The 26,123-nt window shown below is 43.1% G+C and overlaps 1 protein-coding gene across 1 annotated transcript in view; it reads right to left on the reverse strand.

Moving 5' to 3' along the window:
* Nucleotides 1–26,123, reverse strand: part of esyt1a (extended synaptotagmin-like protein 1a) — a 162,132-nt gene that overhangs the window by 69,913 nt on the left and 66,096 nt on the right. The window contains exons 2-4 of the mRNA XM_087985548.1: nt 12,801–12,842; nt 8,930–9,064; nt 7,477–7,550 (exon numbers count right to left, since the gene is read on the reverse strand). Coding sequence (XP_087841674.1) covers nt 7,477–7,550; nt 8,930–9,064; nt 12,801–12,842 — 251 coding nt within the window. The remainder of the gene's footprint in view (nt 1–7,476; nt 7,551–8,929; nt 9,065–12,800; nt 12,843–26,123) is intronic.

The raw sequence follows: 26,123 nt of genomic DNA on the forward strand, positions 1-26,123 counted from the left end.
AATTCTATGGAAAGAAAGAAAGAAAGATTTGCTTTTAGGGCATCCCAAAGCACTGCCCAGCCAATGAGGTACTTAATCCTAATATAAGCCTGCCCCAGAAAGTCCACATAAAGCTTGTTGCTTTGGCTAGATTTTCAAATCCACTTTTGTTTCTGGGAGACTTTGAAGGAGGTTCTTTGAACATTTTGAAGCTTGTTTTCCCCTAATGCTGTATTTTTACATAACCATCCCTTTTTCTGCGTGGTGTAGCATTTCAAGCAGTAAATGTAGATGCAAATGACACCCAGGGGGGGTTGGCAGGTTTAGATGCAGTATCTACTGCCAGACGGCTACATGTTCTGGATAGGGAGGACCAGTTAAGGCAGAGACAGAATCTGCAGATCCAAAGGTACCTCAAGAGCACTTATGCATCTGCCACTGCTACCTAGACATGTCCAATGAGCCACACCTCCGCTCCACTGCTGCCTGATTTTCAGGCAAGGTCTATACATTAGATTGCAGATCATACAAACTGGGGTATTCTTCCTGTTGCTACCAAAATGGCTGCTAAATTAATCCTTCCAGGACAACCTAAAAGGCATCATCAAGATTAACCAGCTGCAATTTGTTCACACACAAAAGATGCTGCAATTTCCAGTAAAGGAATTGACTGGAGAGCACACAGGAATTTGCCATCTGAGGGACTTAGATGGCACCCATATAGGCACAAATGCTCCCCACAATAAATACAGTGCCAACATAGAGGAAGGGGGTATCACTCTGTTAACGTCCCACTACATCAGTGCCAATCTATATATTATTAGTGGTTCCCAATGGAGAACTCCCAATACTTTTATTCTGCAACAATGCACAGAATTTGCGCTGTTTGAGGGTATGGCCTTCTCCTCAAATCTTTGTCCCTTACCCGTGCCTTCTCTCTGTGCCCCCACTCCAAACTGCTTTGGGTAGAAAGGGGCATGGATGTACTCTCACCCACAATTGCCAAGTACTATTGGAGGCCCCCCTGTACAACAGAAGCAGAGAATTTACTCTGGGAAAAAATGTAACCAAATTAAGTCAGGCAAAGCAGGAGGTCAGGAATCCAGAAAAAAGAAAGAAATGGGAGGAGAAAGTTCATAAATCTTGGGCAAATATATACCAAACCACAGACTGGGTGAACTTACAGCTGAGGGCCAACAGACCTCTTGTAATTGAGGCTTTCTCCTGGTATGTAGGGATAAGTTGATTGGTTCCAAATTAAACGCTCTATATCTCTTGTACATGATTAAATAAAATTTGATCCAGACAATGGGCAGAGCAATGGGCAGACAATGGGGTGAAATGGGGGTCAGCCTTGATTGTGGACCCCTTCAGCTCCAAGCCAATGCTCCCCACATTCAGGAAGGTGGAGGGACTTCCATTCACACAAGTGCAAATGCATCCTGGTGAAAAAGGCACGGTCATGGTAGTGAGACATCACTAGCACCATCTGCACGCGTGCAGGTGCGACTCATCTTTGCCAGCCATCTTGGCATTGGCAACACTCACTCCATTGGCAAAAATGAAAAGGAGATGGTGTAGAGCGCTAATAAGGGATGGGTCAGTATACCAGTGACTGAGGATCTCCATTTGAAAGAACAGGATGTAGAATCTATTTGAGTGGAGCTAAGAAACACAAGGGACAGCAAATATTGGAATGAATGGTTTATAGACCACCAGCTATAGTGGTAATGTAGGGTATGGTTATACTTACAAAATTACAGGTGAATGCAGCAAGGGGAGGACAGTTATTATACGTGACTCCAATCTAAATATAGATTGAGTAAAACTAGTGAGTATTGATGCTGTAGAGGAAGAATTCCTGCAATGCGTTTGAGATTATTTTCTGAGCAATATGTTGAGGAGTGAACTAGGGCACAGGCTATTTTAGATCCACTATAATGCAACGGGAAAGGGATTATCAGTAATCTTGTTGTAAAAGAACTTTTAGGCAATAGTGACCACAGTATGACAGAATTTTGCATTAAATTTGAAAAAGATGCAGTTCAGTTTGAAACTGGAGTTTTAAATCTAAACAAGGGCAGTTATGAAGGTAAGAGGATGAATTTGACAGTGGTGGATTGGAAAAATATATTCTAGTTAGGCAATGGCCTATTAAATGAATTAATGCTTGACTTTCAAAAAGCATACAAGATGTTTTAAGGCAAAAATATTCAACAAGCAATGTGAGGCAGCCATGGCTAACATGGGAAATTAAACATAAATATAAACATTATATCAAAGGAGAAAATTTATAAAGTTGCCAAAAATGTTGTGAGCCTGAGTATTGATAGAATTTTAGAATTCAGTAAAGGAGGATCAAGAAAATGATGAGAAATAGAATAGAATACAACTGTAAAATAGCAAAAACATTGAAAAAGCTTCCATAGGTACGTAAAAAGGAAAAAAAAGTTAGCAAAGATAAATATAGGTCCATCATAGGCAGAGACAGGAGAATTTAGAATAGGAAAGAGAAATGGCAGAGAAGCTAAGTAAGTGCTTTGTGTTTGTCTTCATAGAGGAAGACACATGATGTTTCCCTAAATAATTAAGGTCCAAGGTTCTAGCAAGAGCATGGAATTGAAAGAAATTAGTATTAGGACAAATATAGCATTAGAAAAATTAATAGGACTAAAAGTTGACAAATCCTCATGACCTAATGACCTTCATCCTACACTGTTGAAAGAGATGACTAGAGAGATAGTAGATGCATTGATGATCATCTAAAGTTCTACTCATTCTAGAACAGTGCCTGCAGATAAGATTTCAAATGTAACCCCACTGTTTAAAATAAGTCAGAGAGACAAAACAGGGACAATAGACCTTGTGAGCCTGATGTCATCAGGGAAAATACTAGAACCTATTATAAAGATTTTTGAATATTTAGAAAAAGAACTGTCTGACTGGACAGAGTCAACTTGGGTTTATGAAGGAGAAATCATGTCTGTCAAACCTGACTAGAGTTTTTTTGAAGATGTTCCTAGCAGAGTTGGATAAAGTGGAACCAGGGATGTGGTGCATTTGAATTTTCAGAACGCTTTTGATGAAGTCCCACACAGGTTAATAAACAAAATAAAAGTGAATGGGATTGTGGAGTAATATATACTAGTTTGGACTGAAGATTGGTTAATAGGCAGGATGTAGAGTGTAGTAATAAATAGGTTATTCTCATGTTGGCAGCTCAATGAGTGTGTGTGTTTTCAGAAGTCATTGAAAGTTAGCATGCTGGTGCAGCAAGCAAAAGTAAGCAGTATGTTATATCACAACATACTTTCAGTCCAGAAGCAAAGAACTCTTTCTTCAATTATAAGGAACACTGGTATGGTTGTGGAGTCTTTTGTGCAGTTCTGGTCTCCTTGCCTAAGAATGATTAGAGGGAGTGCAGCAAAGGTCACCAGACTGATTCCTAAGATTGTGGAACTGTTCTATGAGGAGAGATTGAGGAGATTGGACCTATATTCTGAGTTTAGATGCATGAGAGGTAATCGCATAGAAACTTACAATATTCTTAAAATAATAGACATAAAGGATATTTCTCTGGTCTCTGGGCTCTAGACCCAAGAGACACAATCTCAAGATAAAAGGCAAGCCACTTTGGCCTGAAATGAGAAAGAATATCTAAACTCAGAGGGTGGTGAATCTTTGGAAATCTCTACCCAAGAGGGAAGTGGAAGCTCAGCCATTAAGTAAGTTCAAGTCATAGATTAATAGATTTTTAGTTATTAATGACATCAAGGGATATGGGGTCAGTGAGAGTATATGGCTTTGAGGTAGATGATCAGTGATGATCTAGAATTGCAGTTGAAACTTTATTGCTGGAACAGCACAGCAGGTCAGGCAGCATCCAGGGAACAGGAGATTCGACGTTTCGGGCACAGGCCCTTCCTGAAGAAGGGCCTGTGCCCGAAACGTCGAATCTCCTGTTCCCTGGATGCTGCCTGACCTGCTGTGCTGTGAAGAAGGGCCTGTGCCCGAAACGTCGAATCTCCTGTTCCCTGGATGCTGCCTGACCTGCTGTGCTGTTCCAGCAATAAAGTTTCAACTTTGATCTCCAGCATCTGCAGACCTCACTTTCTCCTCTAGAATTGCAGAGCAGGCTTGAGGGACTTAATGTCTTACTCCGTTGTTCCTATTCGAGATAAAGTAAGAAAAATACCAAACAAGAATCTTCTTCTTAGACAGCCCCTCAAGACCAAACGAGACTTTTTTTCACTCCAGAGTTGTATGTCCTGAGGTGGCAAAACAGTCCCATGTTGAACCTGCACAACCTGCCACAGTGGGGTATGTATTACTTGAAGAGGTGGTGGGTGGGATGGTTGAGGATTTGCATACTCCTTCCAAGTGTTTGCGCTTGTCCACTATCTAGGCCTTTTGGAAATGCTCAATGCATTTGGCACTTTGCGAATGCTGCTGCTCCAGTTTAGGTGCTCTTGGGCAAAAAAGCTCTGAAGATGTTATTGGGGATATTGCAGTTTTTCAGGAAGGCTGTGAGGATGTCCTTGAAGGATTTCTCTGCCCTCTTGGTAACTGCTTACCATGATGGAACTTGCAGTAGATAGCTTATTTTGGAAGACTTGTTTCAGGTATGCAGAAAGCTTTGTTGTGATGACAAAGGGGATGTTTTGCTTTGGAGTAAATGTGAAACAGTTCTGACTAACCCAGCACATCCGTTGGCTAATATTGAAAAGCCACATTGCAAGGAGTTCTGAGAAATGCTGTTGAACCACCCATAGCAAAAAAGACCAGGAAGCTGGATAAACTCAGTTGAAAGTGCTTAGAAATAGGAACTGCCCTCAGAGTAATGTGTGCAACAGTGTTTGTTCAATAAGTTAAAAATCACACGACACCAGGTTATAGTCCAACAGGTTTATTTGAAAATATAAGCTTTCAGAGCGCTGCTTCTTCTTCAGATAGCTAGTGAAGCAGATACATAGGATACAGAATTTATAAGAAAAGGATCAAAGTGTCGTGTGATTTTTAACTTTGTCCACCTTGGTCCAACATCAGCACCTTCATATCATGTTCAATAAGTGGAACAACTTTAAACTTCTGAAGTGACATCTAGAATGTTTCATTCTGTTCACGATACTAGCTGCAGACATTGACTTTTAAGCTGATAAACTCTAAGCCAAATATGAAGAGCAACATCACATGAAATACATTTAATCACACCTGGCTGTTATACGATAGACACTGTACTTAGTTGTACAAGCTGGAGCAGACATTTGATTAATCTAGCCTTGCTTTGCATTCAGTTCTCTTCCGCCTTTGATTTTGCGCCAACAGCCATTGCACTTGTACAGTACTTATGCCAGAACCTCATTAAAGCTCTAGAATGCATGCCAAAATATTTTAATAAATAGCTTGAGCATTTTCTTGATTTTTGCACTGGGAATGTATTTTTTATCCTCTAGGAACTTTTTGTCTATTTCTCAATCGATCGCTCTCATTTTCTACCTCAGTCTCTCTATCTTTCCCCAAAACAATCGCAGACCACACCCTTCCATCCTAAATGACTCCCACAAATTACTCATACATCCTTCCCACAACCACTACTCATAGCATTGCTACCCTCATTTTCAGTCATCCATTACACACCGTTCCCATATGCCTTCTGCTTCACTTGGTGAGTGAGGATACAGAGAAGTAATCCATTATTCTGCATCCATTAGCACTCCTAAATGGGGAATTAATGTGCAACCATAGAGTCATAGAGCACAGAAACAGATGCTTCCCTTCAACTAGTCCATGCCAACCAGGTTTCCCAAACTAAACTAGTCCCACTTGCCTGCATTAGGGCTTTTGCCCGAAACGTCGATTTTACTGCTCCTCGGATGCTGCCTGATCTGCTGTGCTCTTCCAGCACCACTAATCCAGAATCTGGTTTCCAGCATCTGCAGTCATTGTTTTTACCATAGCCCACCAAACCTTTCCTATTTATGCTCCTATTCAAATGTCTTTTAAACGTTGTGACAGTACTTGCATCTACCACTTCCTCTGGCAGTTCATTCCACATATGAACCACTCTCTGTGTGAAAAAGTTGCCCCTCAGGTCCCTTTTAAATCTTGCCCCTCACACCTTAAAAAGATGACAATTAGTTTTGAATGCCCTACAAAGATAACTCCAGAGAGGCCAGTATCCCATCACCACTTCAACCTTTATTTATGTTGGAGAGTCCTTGACACTAATCCACTTTCTCAGAACCAGCTCTCAGAATGAGCAGAACCTGCGACACTCCTGTTTATATCTGTCGGCCAGGGCTCCCTGATTGAACTAGATTAACAGCCACAATCAGGGAACTCATATTCTAAAGTCCATCTGGCTAACCTCATTACAATCACTACATCTGCCCTAGGTTAAGTCAGAATGAGGTCAGAATAAATATCATCTGACAGCAGACAAGCTCAGTCTGTGACCACTCTAGGCAATTTAATGATGAACTACCTTTTTTTTTATGACAAATTAATGGCAGCTTTATAACATACTTACCAGTTAAAGAAAAAAAAATAGCAAGTAGTTCCAAATAGTACTGACTGAGCTGTTGCTTTCACAAGATCTCTGCGCCTCTTGCATTCATTATCCACCTTCCTTCACCAGTTTCTATTCACAGTTCATTGCTATTCTGGTCATCAACTGGTCATCAACAATGCAACAGCTGCCTCATCAGTCAAGATTATTTCACTCATATAATGGGAATATTCAGTCAACAACAATATACCTATTAGGTTATATAATGTTTAAATATTATGCAATGATTAATCAAGTGAAATGCTGCTGAGGCACTTGTCATAAAGTAACTGAAGCATTAATGTGGTAATGACTTTGGGCAATGAAAGTAACCAAAATTAATGCAAGTTACATATCTGAGGGTCCCAGATAAATTCAAGTTGCAAAGTACTCATAGATGAACTGTTTCCGATTGATGGAGTTTTAGATTTACTATAAAGTTACAGTTTATTTTCCTGCACTCTTCAAGATTTAAAAACTGCTAACAGTAGAGCATCTGTGAAGCAGTTCCATATGCCCTTTTATTTACAGCCCACAGTATAGCTGAGGCACAGCTTGGTGCCAAGCAAGAGTAAAGAGAGCTAGAACACAGTTCAGGGCCTCACTTTCCCAGGCAGTGAATCCCTGGTTTAAAAACACAGGTGATGAACAGAAGGTTGGACAGAGCTTTCCTGACTCCTCCAATGACACTGGCAGAGACCTAGGAATAATTTTTAAAAATGTGCTAAGATAATTTCACTGATATACCCCAGTTTTTTTTAAAGCAGTTGTGAATCAATCGAAAAACCAAGTGTCAACATCAAAGGTCAAGGAAATACACTAGATTAATGCATCAAGCAGGAAAAGGCAAATAAATTACAAATATGACAGCTAATATGTACTTCTATATGCAAGGAGCTTTCATCTTGGAGCTTAAGCAGGAAAGTGGAATTAAACGGTGAGTCAATTACCTGATATGCAGGTCAAGTGTGACCTGCCTTTTGTCTGTACCTGTATGCACCTGTACTCCATGAATCTTCAGAGGCTGAAAGACATTCAGAGGTATGATCAGATCTCCAGCAACACAGACCTGAACAATTCGCATTTTGTAATATATTTGGAACCTATTTCAGCTTTTTTGGTCCACAGTAAACAGGCTTCTGCTTCTGACAGTAAAAGCTCCCACTGGGTCCTCACATTTAGCAAGGGAATAGCTGAAAGTCACAGATTTCTCAGTCAATTCTTCGTTGCTTCCCACTGGAACCAAGAGGTACCTGGTGACTAGGGAGTCCAAAACAGTCTGAAGATACAGGGTAGGACATTTAGGACTGAAGTATGGAGAAATGTCTTCACCCAGACCGTGGTGAACCTGTGGAATTCTCGACCACAGAAAGTGGTTAAGGCCAAAATACTGAAGGTATTCAAGAATGAGTCAGATATAGTTCTTCAGTTAAGGGATTAAAGGGTATGGGGAGAAAGTGGGAACAAGATACAGTGTTGCTCATGAATCATACTGAATGATGGAGCAGACTGGAAGGGCTGAATGGCCGACACCTGCATCTATTTTCTATATTTCTACGTTAACAATTGACTGCAATGCCCTGTATTAGAGGAAGCTCTTTAGGCTGGGATGAATGCTATCCTGTAACTGCAGCTGAGATGTAATCATGTGTAAATGTCGAAAGATGACAGGGTTAGCTTCAGCTGTCATGATCCTGACAAACTCATTGCTTAGATTCACACTCAAATGATGGCCACCATCATAAGTTACAGAAGGGTGATCAGTACCCATGATTCATCATGATAAGATACTAGAGGGGACAGCATCCAGAGTGAGCCCTCTCTTGTGTAAATATCCCAGTATGACATTTCTTTTCAGTAGAAATGAGTCAAATGAGTTGACACATTCATCATTGACCAAATTATGCTGGTAGGTCTCTAGAAATCTACAAATTCATTAATATTGTAGGCTGCATTCGATTGGAACCTCAGTAGATATTTGTTATTATCAATAATGCGAGGGAATTGGGAGGCAGATATATCTTGCAGGTAGTTTAGTAAGGAATATCAAACCACCAATATATCATTTCACCGTGTTGCACAGTTCAAAACATTCTCTTCACACGTGACCCAACCTTGGAAGGGGAAATGAGTTGTTGTCAGTGAGGACAAGTTTGGATTCTACAGTCAAATAGCCTACCAGCACTCATGGCCAACACTCAGATGAGAAGGGTTTGCATGGAACTGGATCAGCAACTTCACTCGAGGATAAAATTGGGTGAAGGTGCTGCAAAAGGTTAACATTCAATTGTTCTTTAAATGTACCCGAGGGATGCACTGTATCAAACACAGAAAAAAACCCATACCAAAACATTGTGGAAATTAACGATTGTTAGAGTAACACCTGCACAGGTACAGAATTACCTTCACTCCAAAGCTGACTTTTGTGAAGGCAAAGGTTTGCAGATGATTGTTTGAATTCCGAATAATGGGAGCAATGGAGTTCACCAACAGCTTCTCCAGGTACTGACCAACAAATGGCCATGCTTGCTGTAGAACCTACCAATAAAGAATCTCCGTTAGCTTGTTACATTTGGGATCTAACAATTACACCTCGCCCCAGATGTCATAATAGTTTTGTCAGTTATTGTTGCTTTCTTTAAGCTTATTCTGTTCATTCTTCCTAACTGACAGGACAGTCAAAAATATCTTCTTTTAGAACTTTAGATAGCTCCATAAGTAGTTGTTCGGAAACTTGCAAGACCAGTCCCATAGAAACCTGCCCTCCAAATTTAGTTTACTCCCTAAATGGGAAGGAAGACACCTGGTCATCTCCTTTCTAAGTAGACATTAAATACTTGAACTATGAGCAATTTCAGATAGAATCCTGAACAAATTAATCAGGCTTAACCCAAGTTTACTAGTCAGGAATTAAAGCCCATATGTTAAACTAAGTCACCTGGCAGGAACTGAGCAGGCCAGTCTTATCCTATATTTTAGCACTGGCAGACTACCTTTATTTTGATATTATTTGGAGAATATAGAAGTTTGTAATCAGTGTAGCATTCAATATTATTCATTTACACACTTACTATTCAATAAAGGGTCTGCTATTTTTAGCCTGAATGAAGTCTGATACACTACTTATTCTCCTGTGTACTGAAGTGAAGAAAGCAATTTCAGCTCACATTGGATACCCAAAGAGCAATGCTACATAGCGAGTGGGTAAAAATATACTCCAGTTAGTAGAGGGAGGGGGTTTTGGCACTAAGCCTGAAGAAAATATCTTGTGGGAAACAGCACAAACCAAATGCTGCCTTTCCCTACTGTGGATATGGTTGTCTGATGCACACTGGCATTCACTATCAAGGAACAAGGTTTAAAACATAGAGTACTTACAGCACATAAAGAAGCCATTTGGCCCATCAAGTTATTTCTCACCCTTCAAAAGAGCATCCCACCCAGACCCAGACCCAGCCCACAACCCTATCCCCATAACACCACATTTAGCAGGACCAATCCATATAACCTGCATATCTCTGGACACTACGGACAATTTAGCATGGCCAATCCACCTCGCTTGCACATCCCTGGACTCTGCGGGACAATTTAGTATGCCCAATCCACCCTAACCTGCACATCTTTGAACTGTGGGATGAAACCGGAGCACCCAGCAGCAACTCACGCAGACATTGGGTGAATGTGCAAACTCCACACAATCACTCAAGGATGGAACTGAACCTGGGTTCCACCACTGAGTCACCATGCTGCCCTAAAATATATATAATTGGATAGATATAAGAACTCTAGTTTAAAAATTACTTTTCAGGAAATATTACAGCATTTATAAGTGTAGTGATTGGACCAAGGTTGGCCAGGTGGATCTCACTGAACATGAGTTCCCTGATTGGAGCTGTTAATCTGGGCCAGTCAGGAAGCCCTGGTTGACAGATAGAAACAGGAGTGTTAGGTGCTGAGGGTGGTTAGTGAAGCCGGAAGGTGGGTAGGCCGTCCTGACCGCTGTCACCCCGGGCGGGTACCGGGGCGGGCTGTCCTATAGGTGGTCGAAAGGTGTGTCAGGGCAGACCGAGAACTGGAAGGGGCATGGGGTGGACTGAGAACCAGAAGGTGGGTAGGGGGGGGGGGGTGCTTTAGAGCGGTCGGAAGGTGGGAGGGGTGGGGGCTTGCTGGGTCTGTATTGTCTGCACTTTTGTATGTAACAGTATTGTCTAATGTACAACTGTCATTGCTGTTGTCTCTTTATATCTTTGTGAAACTGGGATTTGAGGTTTGTCCTCATGTCCCTGTAAACTGTTTGAATGGTAGGGTTTGGGGCCTGGCTTTGCTGCTCCTCTCCCTCGTAAAATTGCTGTCTTTTGTATGCAGCAGTTTGTTGTAGACTGTTTTTGTAATTTGTTTAATAAAATTTTATAAACAGGAAAAAAAAAGAAACAGGAGTGTCAGAGAGTCTCCTCACACAAGGTGCTGGCTCTGATCTAGCTGGTCAGAGTCCATGTACTATGCACATGCAAATAAAGGGTGACTTGGTGATGGGATACTACTCTCTGTGCAGTTATTTCAAAGATGAAACTAACTTGCAAGCACAGCATAATCAATTCCTTTGCAACAGTCTGAAGTTGCAGTTAAGAATTAGACACACCCAAAAAAAACACAGAGACTGAATACAAGCCCTAAAGATGCAATGCTAACTCTGATAAGTAAAATCACTATCAGATAAAGGAAATGTGAGACCGCAAGTCTTATTATCTTGCTGGACATGGTATCTTGACTAAACAGATTACTCAACCCTAGTTTTAAATAATAAATTCAAAATAGCATTCCCATAAATTGAATAGATAATTTTAATAAAATAGGTGGTCCACCTCACTTAATATGGAATAATAATTGAGAGTGATATACTACTATTCCACCTTTTAATTGCGCAATACCAAAAACTCCATTATAAATATCTCAACATAATGTGAAAACTTTGGAGATTCATTAGATTCAGTCAGCTCTGCTTGAGATTCTTTCTGAAACTAATGAGTTTCCCACACTTTGGTATTAAGGTAATCTCACTTTGATGCTTAATGAATATCCTTACTGACTTTTAAAAATCTTAAAATCTGTAACAAGTTTGAATTTTGGACTCTCATAAATTCGCATTATTATCTCTTTTTGGGTTTTATTTAGCGTTGTGATGTATATTCTGTATAACCACCACATTGTAAGTTTTCTTATATTAAATTTGTGAATATAGTTAAAACCCAATTTGTTTCATCCAGTCTTATTTATCAAACCCTCAGTGAACTCAAATTCTATTCCCTTCATATTTACTGAGTTTTACCTGGATGCTTGTATTATCTGAAAAAACTACAAATTATCTAAAAAGAACTTTAGGCTATCAGGAAGTGAGTAGCCCCTTGACTAGTTTTATTGCTTTGGCAGAAGGGCATGTTGGATTCCTTGGGCAGAGGTTATGTGTCCTGGAGTCTGGTCTCTTCTAGCTGAAGTTGAGGGATGTTAATCAAGGAATACACCTGATCCCAATCGCCCCAGGTAAGGTTGTGATTGTAAAATATCATATCATGTCCTTGGACAATTCTAGTCTCCCAGGTTGAAAAGAGTGCTTGGAACCATGTGTTAAAAACACAAATATATTTTTCGGTATAAATAAGCCACTTTCCCTGCACACACCCAACCCAACACCACAAACTGGAGTGAAAGACTGACCAGAGAACATATGGCATTCATCAACTTGTGACTATCATGAGAGCAGAAAGGGAGAAATCGATAAAGCAAAGGGCTGCATTTTTCTTTGAAATGAGTTCCAATAATCATGTAGTTGTAGGATGTGGAAATGTTCCTGTAAATTGCCCACATGATGATCTCAAGCTGCTGTGGAAGCTGTTGAGGCACAAGAACTAAAGTACTGGCTGCCCTACCCTGATTCCTTATGACTTCTCCTTCAACCTCCTGAATTGTGAGCATTCACAATATTTCTGGAAATCACAAGATTTGTAAGCAAATTGCAAGCATTAACACGATGTGATATTGAACAATGTCATGGGACAAAGGAAACATTTTATTAATTGTTTAATTAAATGTATGTAACAAAAAAATGAACATTTAAATTGAATAAAACATGTCTTCACTGGCTGCATTCAACACATTTGTCTGCATGTGCTGCAGGCTGAGTTGGAGTCAGTGCTGGCTGCTTGCAGGAACACCCTTCCACTGAAAAGGCAGAAAACATTTCAGACTCAAAGAAAGTCATTAACGAAGCAGTGCCTACCTTGTTTAACCAGTCTGCACGCTCAAGATCCTGGAAGTTAATCTGTGAAGAGAGAATACATTGTCAGTTTTAAATGCTGATTGATAAAATCAGTCCAGGATGTCTGCTGTGTCACAGACCTGAAAAAGCCAGTCTACCCTGATTTTCTAAGTGTTAATATAATATGTGAATCTAGTGACTAACCATACGGGTATCAGTGATGTGATTTTAGACCTCTGTGATTGGTGGGAAAGGAACAAGACAGCAGATAAAATAGAGCAACTCAATTTCCTAGGAGAAAGTGAGGACTGTAGATGCTGGAGATCAGAGTCGAGAGTGTGGTGCTAGAAAAGCACAGCAGGTCAGGCAGCATGCGAGGAGCAGGAGAATCGACGTTTCGGGCATAAGCCCTTCATCAGGAATGAGGCTTGTGGGTCTGATCTGAGAGATAAATGGGAGGGGGGGTGGTTGGGGGGAGGTTGCTGGGAAAGTGTTAGGTGGATAAAGGTGAGGGAGAAGGTGATAGGGGGGAGTGATGGACAGGTCTGGAGGGCAGGGCCGAGTTGGAGGCTTGGGACTGGGATAATGTGGGGGGAGGGGAAATGAGGAAGCTGTTGAAATCCACATTGATCCCATGTGGTTGCAGGGTTCCAAGGCGGAATATGAGGCATTTCTCCTCCAGGCATCAGTGGTAATGGTTTGGCGATGGAGGAAGCCCAGGACCTGCATGTCCTTGATGGAGTGGGAGGGGGAGTTGAAGTGTTCAGCCACGGGGCGGTGGGGTTGGTGGGTGCAGGTGTCCCATTTCCTGCTGGTTTCCACATTTTAGCAACATTTTCTTTGACGGATGAGGCTTCTCAAGACCCAGGTGAATAGACAAGGCATCTGCTGCCCAAATTCTAGCCCTCCTCATCCTCAAAGTTCTCACATGACATGAGTAGATTTTGCAAACTAGTGCTCCCAGCAAATACTATTACAAATGGGCAGTGGATAAGATGTGTACATCAGTGTGCCTCACACAATTTGTAGTCAACTAACTTTAATTCACAAAAAAACAAAACTTTGCTTCAGATTGCACAAAAAAGTACCCTTGTTCATAAATGTATGGCGATTTCCTCTCTTATATTTCTCATTGTAAGTATGTTTATTTTTAAGTTGGAAATCTTCACAAAGGCTCCTGTAATGTTGCTACAAGTTACCAGAGGAAGTATCTCAGTAATGGATATAACTGCAATCAGATGATCATCAAAAATCAATATATTACCATTTCATTTTGATTAGATTACTTACAGTGTGGAAACAGGCCCTTCGGCCCAACACCGACCCTCTGAAGAGCAACCCACCCAGACCCATTCCCCTACATTTACCCCTTCACCTACCACTACGAGCAATTTAGCATGGCCAATTCACCTGACCTGCACATCTTTGGACTGTGGGATGAACCGGAGCACCCGGAGGAAACCCACGCAGACACGGGGAGAACGTGCAAACTCTACACAGTTGCCCGAGGCGGGAATTGAACCCAGGCCCCTGGTGCTGTGAGGCAGCAGTGTACAAATTCCAGCAAACTTCCCTTTGTGGACAAGGTGTTGGGCAGGGAAACCGGTCAGTTATTTGTTCACCTGATCTATTTCGAAACTAACAGAATAGGTAGGTCATATTACCACCTATATGATTTTGCCTAATTTTTACGTGGGATTATGAGGAAGCTTTAAAATTAAATCCCAGAAGACTAATGTTACATCTTTTGTTTTGACAAACAGAAATATTTTTTCTCTATATTTTTATGTTTGTTATTGTCTGGACTGTTAGTTATTGAAATCTTTGATCAACTTAAGTCATTAGCAGGATAGACCTTAGAATTCAAACGGCTCTCCTACATAGCCTCCATCCCATATTCTGAACACTGAACAGTTTTCAGGTTGATCTTACAATACTTTTGTCCAGTTTCCAGAGTTCAGACAGCAGGAGGCAATGTGCTTATCCCACTATGTCTCCAATCCATCTTGTTTTTTTTGTCATGCCTTTGATCCTCTTCCTATTATCAAAACCAACTCCATGTTGATAGTGTATAGTTCATAACCAGGATTTAATCAAGTCTATGAAAAAAAAACTATTTCATCAAGCACAGATAATTCTGAAATATTCTCTTTCCAAGAAGATTGTGGATGCTGAAGATCAACTGAAATTTGCTGGGAAAGGATGTCAAAGGATGCAAATCAAAGGTAGGTAAATGGATTTGACATACAGATCATGATCTGATGGAATGGCAAAATGGACTCAAGGGGACTGAATGGCCTGCTCCAAGGCAGCTGTCCTTTTGCATGAAGCAGACTTTGAGCGCACAATCTAGAATATTTCTGGGATGTAAACCTGACACCAAGAGATTGTGACTTTATGGCACTGTGATGTATATGCTTTCTTTTTATATAGTACTCTGCATTGCTTTAAATATTCTGAGTGTCCAGCACTTCTGTCAGCATTGATGGCTCCCTGGAAAGTGATTACAGCTTCTGGTGAGACACCTCTGTCGATTTGAGGAAATGCAACCCTTTTGTTACAAGTCACCACTGCCACCTGGCACCATTGATAAGACAGCATACAAGCAGTTACATCAGAAACCTGGTATCAGAAGAAAAGAAAACTGGCACTGTGGCTGTACCATCAGATCCAACTCAAGCAGGAAACCATATTGGATAGTTGTTCAAAACACTGTTATTAAGATATCAAACACATCTTGAAAATACATGTTGAAACTTTATTGCTGGAACAGCACAGCAGGTCAGGCAGCATCCAGGGAACAGGAGATTCGACGTTTCGGTAACAGGCCCTTCTTCAGGAATGAGCAGAGAGTGTTCAGCAGGAGAAGATAAAAGGTAGGGAGGAGGGACTTGGAGGAGGGGCGTTGGAAATGTGATAGGTGGAAAGAGGTCAAGGTGAGGGTGATAGGTCGGAATAGGATGGAGGCGGAGAGGTCAAGAAGAAGACTGCAGGTCAGGAAGGCGGTGCCGGGCTGGAGGGATTCGGCTGAGACAAGGTGGGGGGAGGGGGGATGAAGAAACTGGTGAATCCAAGTTCATCCCCTGTGGTTGGAGGGTTCCCAGTCGGAAGATAAGACGCTCCTCCTCCGACCGTCGCGTTGTTGTGGTTTGGCGGTGGATGAGTCCAATGACCTGCATATCCTCGGTGGAGTGGGAGGGGGAGTTGAAATGCTGTGCTACAGGGTGGTTGGGTTGGTTCGTCCGGGTGGCCCAGAGGTGCTCTCTGAATCGCTCCGCAAGTAGGCGGCCTGTCTCCCCAATATAGAGGAGGCCACACCGGCTGCAGCGGATGCAGTAGATGATGTGGGTGGAGGTGCAGGTGAATCTGTGGCGGATATGGAAGTTTCCTTTGGGGCCTTGGAGAGAAGTGAGGGGGGAGGTGTGGGCGCAAGTGTTGCACCTCCTGCGGTTGCAAGGGAAGGTGCCGGGAGTGGAGGTTGGGTCGGTGGGGGGTGTGGATCTGACAAGGGAGTCGCGGAGGGAGTGGTCTCTACGGAAAGCTGATAGGGGAGGGGAGGGAAATATATCCTTGGTGCTGGGGTCTGTTTGGAGGTGGCGGAAGTGACGGCGGATGATGCGCTGTACATGGAGATTGGTGGGGTGGTAGGTGAGGACCAGTGGGGTTCTGTCCTGGTGGCGGTTGGAGGGGCGGGGCTCAAGGGCGGAGGAGCGGGAAGTGGAGGAGATGCGGTGGAGGGCACCGTTGACCACGTCGGGGGGGAAATTGCGGTCCTTGAAGAAGGAGGTCATCTGTGTTGTACGTATTTTGAACTGGTCCTCCTGGGAGCAGATGCGGCGGAGACGAAGGAATTGGGAGAATGGGATGGCGTTTTTACAGGGGGCAGGATGGGAGGAGGTGTAGTCCAGGTAGCTGTGGGAGTCGGTTGGTTTGTAGTAGATGTCCGTGTTGATTCGGTCGCCTGAGATAGAAACAGAAAGGTCTAGGAAGGGGAGGGAGGAGTCCGAGACTGTCCAGGTGAATTTGAGGTCGGGGTGGAAGGTGTTGGTGAAGTGGATGAACTGTTCAACCTCCTCGTGGGAGCACGAGGTAGCGCCGATACAGTCATCAATGTAGCGAAGGAAAAGATGGGGGGTGGGGCCAGTGTAGTTGCGGAAGATGGATTGTTCCACATACCCTACATGACCCCACCCCCCACCACCAAACCATCATCTCCCAGACCATCCATAACCTCATCACCTCAGGGGACCTCCCATCCACCGCCTCCAACCTCATAGTCCCACAACCCCGCACCGCCCGTTTCTACCTCCTGCCCAAAATCCACAAACCTGACTGCCCCGGACGACCCATCGTCTCACCTCCAAACAGACCCCAGCACCAAGGATATATTTCCCTCCCCTCCCCTATCAGCTTTCCGTAGAGACTACTCCCTCCGCGACTCCATTGTCAGATCCACACCCCCCACCGACCCAACCTCCACTCCCGGCACCTTCCCTTGCAACCGCAGGAGGTGCAACACTTGCGCCCACACCTCCCCCCTCACTTCTCTCCAAGGCCCCAAAAGAAACTTCCATATCCGCCACAGATTCACCTGCACCTCCACCCACATCATCTACTGCATCCGCTGCAGCCGGTGTGGCCTCCTCTATATTGGGGAGACAGGCCGCCTACTTGCGGAGCGATTCAGAGAGCACCTCTGGGCCACCCGGACGAACCAACCCAACCACCCTGTAGCACAGCATTTCAACTCCCCCTCCCACTCCACCGAGGATATGCAGGTCATTGGACTCATCCACCGCCAAACCACAACAACGCGACGGTCGGAGGAGGAGCGTCTTATCTTCCGACTGGGAACCCTCCAACCACAGGGGATGAACTTGGACTTCACCAGTTTCTTCATCCCCCCTCCCCCCACCTTGTCTCAGCCGAATCCCTCCAGCCCGGCACCGCCTTCCTGACCTGCAGTCTTCTTCATGACCTCTCCACCTCCATCCTACTCCGACCTATCACCCTCACCTTGACCTCTTTCCACCTATCACATTTCCAACGCCCCTCCTCCAAGTCCCTCCTCCCTACCTTTTATCTTCTCCTGCTGAACACTCTCTGCTCATTCCTGAAGAAGGGCCTGTGCCCGAAACGTCGAATCTCCTGTTCCCTGGATGCTGCCTGACCTGCTGTGCTGTTCCAGCAATAAAGTTTCAACTTTGATCTCCAGCATCTGCAAACCTCACTTTCTCCTTGAAAATACATGTCACTAAGTTAAAGCATCTGAAATGGAGATGACCCACTGGTATTGTCACTGGATTAACCATTCAAACATTGAGTTAATAGAGGAAGCACCTGGGTTCCAATCTCAATATGGGAGATGGTAGAATTTAAATTTAAGGAATCTGCAATTCATAGTGAAACCATTATCAATTACCACAAAAACTCATCTGACTTAGGCCCCTAATATAACAACTGTAAATATGACCTCGTTGATCGTGCAAATTCCTTCTTACTAACATCTGGGGTCTCATGCCAAAATTGGGAGAGCTGTCCCAAAACTCATCAAGCAACAGCCTGACATGGTCATACTCACAAAATCATACCACATAGACAATGTCCCAGACACCACCATCACTATCCCTGGATATGTCCTGTCCCACTGGCAGGACAGACCAAGCTGAGGTGATGGCACAGTGTGATACAGTTGGAAGGGAGTTTCTCTGGGAGTCCTTAACATTGACTCTAGTTCCCATGAAGTCTCATGGCACCAAGTCAAATAGGGCAAGGACACCTCATGCTGATTTTCACATACCATCCTCCCTTGACTGATTAATCAGTACTCCTTCATGTTGAACAACACTTGGAGGAAGCATTGAGTGTGGCAAAGGTGCAAAATGTTCTCTGGGTGGGGCATGTGAATGTCCACAACCAAGAGCGGCTTGGCAGCAGCACTACTGATTGAGCTGGTCAGGTCCTAAAGGCAGTTGCCAGACTGGGTCTGCGGCAGGTGGTGAGGGAACCAACAAGAGGGAAAAACATACCTGACCTCATCCTTACCAATCTGTCAGCTGCAGATGTGCCTGTCCATGACAGTATCAATAAGAGTGACCACTGCACAGTCATTATGGAGACGAAGTACCACCTTCACATTGAGAATACCCTCCATCGTGCTGTGTGGCACTATCAATGTGCTAAATGGGACAGACTTCAAAAAGATCTAGCATCTCAAGACTGGGCATCCATGAGGTATTGTGGGCCATTAACAGCAGCAGAATTGTACTCACGTGCAATCTGTAACTTCGTGGCCTGGTATATTCCCCAGACAACTATTACCATTGAGCCAGAGGATCAACCCTGGTTCAATGGAGAGGGCAGGAGGGCATGCCAGGAGCAGCACCAGGCATTCCTGAAAATAAGATGTCAACCTGATAAAGCCAGTAAACAGGACTACTTGCAAGCCAAACAGTGCAAGCAGCAAGTGATAGACAGAGCTAAGCGATCCCACAACCAATGGATCAGATCTACGTCCTGCCGCATCCAGTCATGAATGGTTGTGGACAATTAAACAACTCACTGGAGGAAGAGGAGGCTCCACAAATATCTCCATCCTCAATGATGGCAGAGACCAGCACATCAAAGCAAAAGATAAGACTGAAGCATTCTCAGCAATCCTCAGTCAGAAATGCCGAGTGGATGATCCATCTCAGCCTTCACAAGTGGTCCCCTGCATTACAGATACCAGTCTTCAGCCAATTCAATTCACTTCACATGATATCAAGAAATGGTGGGAGACATTGCACACTGCAAAGGCTATGGGCCCTGACAACATTCCTGCAATAGTACTGAAGACTTGTGCTCCAGACCTTGCCACTGCCCTAGCCAAGCTGTTCCAGTACAGTTACAACACTGTCATCTACCTGGCAATGTGAAAAATTGCCCAGATGTGTCCTGTATATAAAGTGCAAGGTCAACCAACCAATTACTGCCCCATCAGTCTACTCTTGATCATTAGTAAAGTGATGGAAGGTGTTATCAACAGTGCTGTCACGGAGCACCTGCTCAACATTGACACCCAGTTTGAGTTTCGCCAAGGCCACTCAACTCCTGACCTCATTATGGCCTTAGTTCAAACATGGACAAAAGAGCTGAATTCAAGAGGGGATGTCATACCTAGCACAAAGGAAGATGGTCGGGGTTGTTGCAGGTCAGTCATCTCAGCTCCAGGACATCTCTGCAGGAGTTCCTCACGGTAGTGTCCTAGGCCCTACTATCTTCAGCTGTTTCATCAATGATCTTCCCTCCATCATAAAGTCAGAAGTGGGAATGTTCATTAATGAATGCGCAATGTTCAGTATCATTCACAACTCCTCAGATATTGAAGCAGTCCATGTGCAAAATGCAACAAGATCTGCACAATATCCAGGCCTGGGCTGACAAGTGGAAAGTAATATTCATGTCAATTCATGATAATCTCCAATTACAGACAATCTAATGACTCCTCTTGATGTTCAATGGTGTTACTGTCACTGAATCCCCCACTATAGACATGCTAGGGTTTACCATCGACCAAAAACTGAATTGGACTAGTCACATAAATACAGTGGTTACAAGAACAGGTTAGGAATCCTGCAGTGAGTAACCCACTTCCTGACTCCCTCAAAATATGGTCCTGTCTACAAGGCACAAGTCAGGAGTGTGATGGAATACTCCCCTCTTGCCTGGATGAGTGCAACTCCAACAGCACTCAAGAAGCTTGATACCATCCAGGACAAAGCAATCCGCTTGATAGGTATCCTACCCACAAACATCCAACATCGACGAACAGGTCTGTCCCGTCTACAAGGAGCATTACAGAAATCCACCAAACATCCTCAGACAGCACCTTGCAAACCTAGATTGCTACCACATAAAAGGACAAGGGCAGCAGATGCATAGGAATGCCACAACCTGCAAGCTCTCCTCCAAGCCACTCACCATCCCACCTCAGAAATATATCGCTGTGCCTTCACTGTCACTGGATCAAAATCTTGAAACTACCTCCATAACAGCATTGAAGATGTACCTAAACTAAAAGAACTGCAGTGGTTCAGGAAGGCAACTCATCACTTTCTCAAGGACAATTAGGGATGGGTTATAAATGCTGGCCCCCAACCAATGAAGCTCACATCGCCTGAATGAATAATACAAAATGAGACCCTTCCATTTCAGTGTTATATATGTCAGACTTGAAGATATTAATCTGACCCATAATTCCCCAGCACACTGAGTTCCCAATCTCATGCCTGTCATAGACATAGAGTGAGGACGAGATGTTCAAAAAAAATAGATGAAGTTCAAGTCATCCTGAGATACTCCCTGCTGTAATGCACATAGAGGAAATAAGACAGTGTATGTGACAGAGGTCGAAGGATCACTATCTGTTCTACCGGGAGGAGCTACACCAACAGGGGAAAACAAAAAAAAGGACTCCGCCCAGGGTGAATTTTTCCTTGTAAAGACAATGAAATAATTGCAGTAACACTCCGGTTCACAACACCTGACACAGTTGTGAAAGCCTGTCATTAGTTGTTAGCCCCTTGCAGAAACCAATACAACCCAACCGTGAAATTGAATAAATACTACCACCACCCTACCACATATCACAAACTCAACACTGGCAACATGCAAGATCACTCACGTATTCTGTGGGTCCTTTACACATAAATCAACCAAGAGATTTTAATAAGCAGAAAGCTACAATTATATGTTCCACGTGAATTGTGGACATTTGATGATACTCCCACAAATCACAGAGCAATAAAGCAATAGCAATACTGCAAGCTGTACTCATAAATATATCAATGGACAGAGACATAGCACATCTCAGGGTCAAGGTTACTGATTAAAATTTCCACCAATTCCTTCAATGTTCCAGTGTTACTGTGTTCACCAAATATGAAATCTATTCCAGCCTAGCCTGCTCTAAATGCAGGACACTGACCTGACTCAAGAACATTTCATGCATTATTTAATTTTAAAAAATATTTAAATCCAACCATGGTTTGGTTCAAGTGATTTAAATTTCTGATTATTGCATCAGTATAAAAAGCATGGGGATCAGTGTAATCTGATTGAACAAATTATATACCTATTGTGATTGTCGAATGACAAACCCATTTGTCTGGAGACCCATTTGTTTGCAGACAGAAATTTACTTTCCTATTGTCTGATTCACTTATAAAAAATGCCCATATGGGAGGCGATTGCTGCCTGTGGAATTATCTCCCACCAACAGACTGTGCTGTTGCAGCAGAGGAGCGAACCTTGAGGTAACAACAAAGAAAATACTACCCCTCAACATTAAATGTGTGTCCACTTCCAAATATCCAAGATCCACTAACATTTAATTGGACACAACAAAAGAGGAAGGAAGCCACTCAATGTACTTCTGCGACGATGACAGACAACACATTCAATATTAAATTGAATGTATTGAAATAGGTACCAAAAATATCCAGGGCAAATCCTCTGGAAAGGGACAGTGTGACAGGAAAGAATGGGATAAGGTGGAGAATTGGATGAGAATGAACAAGGTGGAGGTGATTACAGGCTAACAGTGGTCCTTGTGGGTGTTATGGTGTCAGGAAAGACATTTTTTGCATCAACATAAAGGCAAGTTAAAAAGGACAATTTTTTAAAAATTAAAGTGTTACTGGGATGCAGTGGTGTAGTGGTAATTGGACTAGTAATCTAGAACCCCATTCTAATGTTCTGGGACATGGGTATGAATCACACCATCGTGGCTGGTGAATTTTTAAATTCAATAAAATTCAGGGTTAAAAACTAGACTAATGGCAATAATGTAATCACTGTTCACTAATGTATTTTAGGGAAGGAAACTGCCATCCTTATCTGGTCTGGCCTACGTGTGACTCCAGACGCACAGCAATATCATTGCCTCTAACTGCCAACTGAAATGGCCTAGCAATTCATTCAACTGGATCAAATGCCAGAAAGTCTAAAGATAGGAATGAAACTGGACAGACCATCTGACATAAACCTAAGGGAACAGCAACAACTTACACAGCCCCATTGTAAAGATAGCTTGCTTTTTTCTTGGACTGTGAACTAAAAATGGAAAAAAGATATAGTTTTAAACCAAGGATGCTCTGTAAGAAGATGTTTGCAGTTTTAAAAACAAGTTACTAGAACTCATTGTGAGTTATATCTCCAAAGAAACAAGTATGTAAATCTTTATTGATATTCTACCACCAGGAAGAAAGGAAACACTGGAGTAGCCAGTGACAAACAGTGCCCTTCTCTGTCAGCCAGGGCTCCCTGATCGGACAAGATTAACAGCCCCAAACAGGGAACTCATATTTTGTGAGGTCCAGCTGGCTGACCTTGTTACAGTCATTACAATGAGCCCAAAGAATTGAATGCTTTCAAGATGGAATTTGAAGTAGTTCTTAAGGCTAAAGGGGTCAAAGGGAATGGGGGAGAAAGTGGGAACAGAGGACGAAGTTGGATGATGAGCCATGATCATATTGAATGGCAGATCAGGCTCAAAGGGCAAAATGGCCTACTCCTGCTCCTATTTTCAAGAATTGACAGACATGGTTAAGAATTATTACGAACGCAAGCCTCCTCCAATTGTGAGATGCTATAATTTTTACACCGTAATTCGAGAACTGGGGAATCCATAATGGGAATCTTGACTAAGTTAAGACAACTGGCAGATGCATGTAACTTTGATTTAACTCTTAGTGAAATAGAGTCATAGAGATGTACAGCACGGAAACAGACCCTTCAGTCCAACTCATCCATGCTGACCAACCCAACCCAATCTCGTCTCATCTGCCATCATTTGGCCCATAAACCCTTCCTATTCATATATCTACCCAGATGCCTTTTAAATGTTGTAATTGCACCAGCCTCCACCAATTCCTCTGGCAGCTCATTCCATACACACACCACCCTCTATGTGAAAAAGTTGCTCCTTAGGTCCCTTATAAATTTTCCCCCTCTCACCCTAAACCTCTAGTTCTGGACTCCGCCACCCCAGAGAAAAGACTTTGTCTATTTATCCTATCCATGCCCCGCATAATTTTGTAAACCTCTATGATGTCACCCCTCAGCCTCTGACGCTCCAGGGAAAACAGCCCCAGCCTGTTCAGCCTCTCCCTGTAGCTCAAGTCCTCCATCCCTGGCAACATCCTTGTAAATCTTTTCTGAACCCTTTCAAGTTTCACAACATCTTTCCGATAGGAAGGAGACCAGAATTGCCCGCAATATTCCAACAGTGGCCTAACCAATGTCCTGTACAGCTGCAACATGACCTCCCAACTCCTGTACTCAATACTCTGACCAATAAAGGAAAGCATACTAAATGCGTTCTCCACTATCCTATCTACCTGTGACTCCACTTTCAAGGAACGATGAACCTGCACTACAAGGTCTCTTTGTTCAGCAACACTCCCCAGGACTTTATCATCATTAAGTGTATAAGTCCTGCTCTGATTTGCCTTTCTAAAACCTTACAGCTGAAAGACCGTTTGGTATGTGGGATTAATGATGTGACCATGCAAACACACCTACTAGTTGAAGCCCAACTGGACTTCAAACAGACACTACAATTAATATTATCATTAGAAAATGCAGCAAGTGGAGCCTATGAGTTGCAGGGTATTCCAATGGAAGTTGATTCTCTTGCCAGGTCAACTGAACTTGGGGAACACCACTTGAATGAAGGCAATTGCATAGCCTCACTCAGGACACATTCTGAACAGAGGGATTCTCGGTCAGTCCACAGCAAAACCCCAAACCAAAGCCAAGCCTCAGCCAAATGGTTAACATTTTCCTCATGATCCAGGCCAGCAAGCCATTGTAGTTACTGCTAATATGCAGACTCGAGACAAAATGAAGAGAACTCATAGACCAGTATTCAGGAGATTGCACACCCTGGGAAATTCACCTAATCTGGTTTGGAACAGTTAAATTGTTTAACATCCAAATCAGAACCAATCAGAATAAACATCCAGTTAAATGGTCATCCAGTTCTAATGGAGGTTGATACTGGTGCAGCTGTATCAGTGATTACAGAACCAGTCTTAAATAAAATTCACTCTGGAGTCCAACTTGGTTTGTGCAAGGCCTCGGCTAGTCTGAGAACCTACGCCAGGGAACCTTTACAGATTAAGGTCCAACTTCGGTTCCGGTCTCTTATGAGAAGCAGCTGGTTGTTACCACTGATTGTAGTAAAAGACTCTGGCCCAAGCTGGATGGGGTGAAATTGTTTGCGAGAGACTCACCTTAATTGGCTCAACATTTTTCAATTAGAAAATGGCTGCCTAAGTAAAGTCCTAATTAAATACCTGAAAGCTTTTCAGGAAGGTCTAGGGACTATTAAAGGAGTGAAGGCCACCTGGCATGTTGATCAGGAAGTAATTCCATGATTCTGCAAGGCTTGCCCAATGCCATTTGACTTACAGGCAAAAGTACAGCCAGAAATCAGGAGGCTGGAAAGTGAAGGAATCATCAAACCAATCCAGTTTGTGGAATGGGCAGCACCAATTGTGAAGCCAGACGGGTTGGTCCACCTTTGTGGGCATTATAAACAAATAGTAATCTGCTTCTTGCAGCTGGATAAATTTCCAATCCTTCGCCTAGAGGATTTATACACAAAGATGACAGGGGGCTGTCCTTCACAAAGCTGGATGTGAGCCATGCGTACCTGCAATTGTGGTTAGATGAGGATTCCCAGACGTATGCTACAATTAATACCCATAAGGGTTTGTACCAATATACGAGACTACCATTTGGGGTCTCATCCATCTGTGCAACTTTTCAACAGACGATGGAGAACATTTTGCAAGGTTTACCACAGGTTGCCATTCATCTAGATGATGCCCAAATAACAGGGAAAACTAATAAGAAACACTTAGAGAACGTGGAGGTAGTCCTAAGGCATTTTCCCAAGGCAGGTGTCAACCCAAGATGGGAAAAAATGCCCCACAAGTGAACTATTTGGGCTGCAGAGTTGACAAGACTGAGTTTACACCATTGGAAAATAAAGTGAGGGCGATCAAAGATGCTCGGTCCCCATGTCTGTCAAGGAGCTTGGGTCATGTCTTGGACTGGTAAATTGACTATGGGAAGTTCATCATAACATGGCCTCCATCCTGGCACCTTTTTGTATCAACTCCTTAAAAACAAGGGTCTGCTTTGGAAATGGTCACACTGACAAGCTCAAGCTTCCAGCTCTCATCCTGTAATGTGTTGGCCCACAATGATCCCAACTATTGATATATGATGCCTCCCCATACAGTATTAAGGTGGTACTAGCTCATAGGTGGCCTAGTGGAGAGGACTGCCCAA

The sequence above is a fragment of the Chiloscyllium plagiosum genome, unplaced genomic scaffold, assembly GCF_037043375.1.
Source record: "Chiloscyllium plagiosum isolate Xiang-an unplaced genomic scaffold, Cpla_swu_hap1 HiC_scaffold_53X, whole genome shotgun sequence".
Classification (NCBI taxonomy): Eukaryota; Metazoa; Chordata; class Chondrichthyes; order Orectolobiformes; family Hemiscylliidae; genus Chiloscyllium; species Chiloscyllium plagiosum.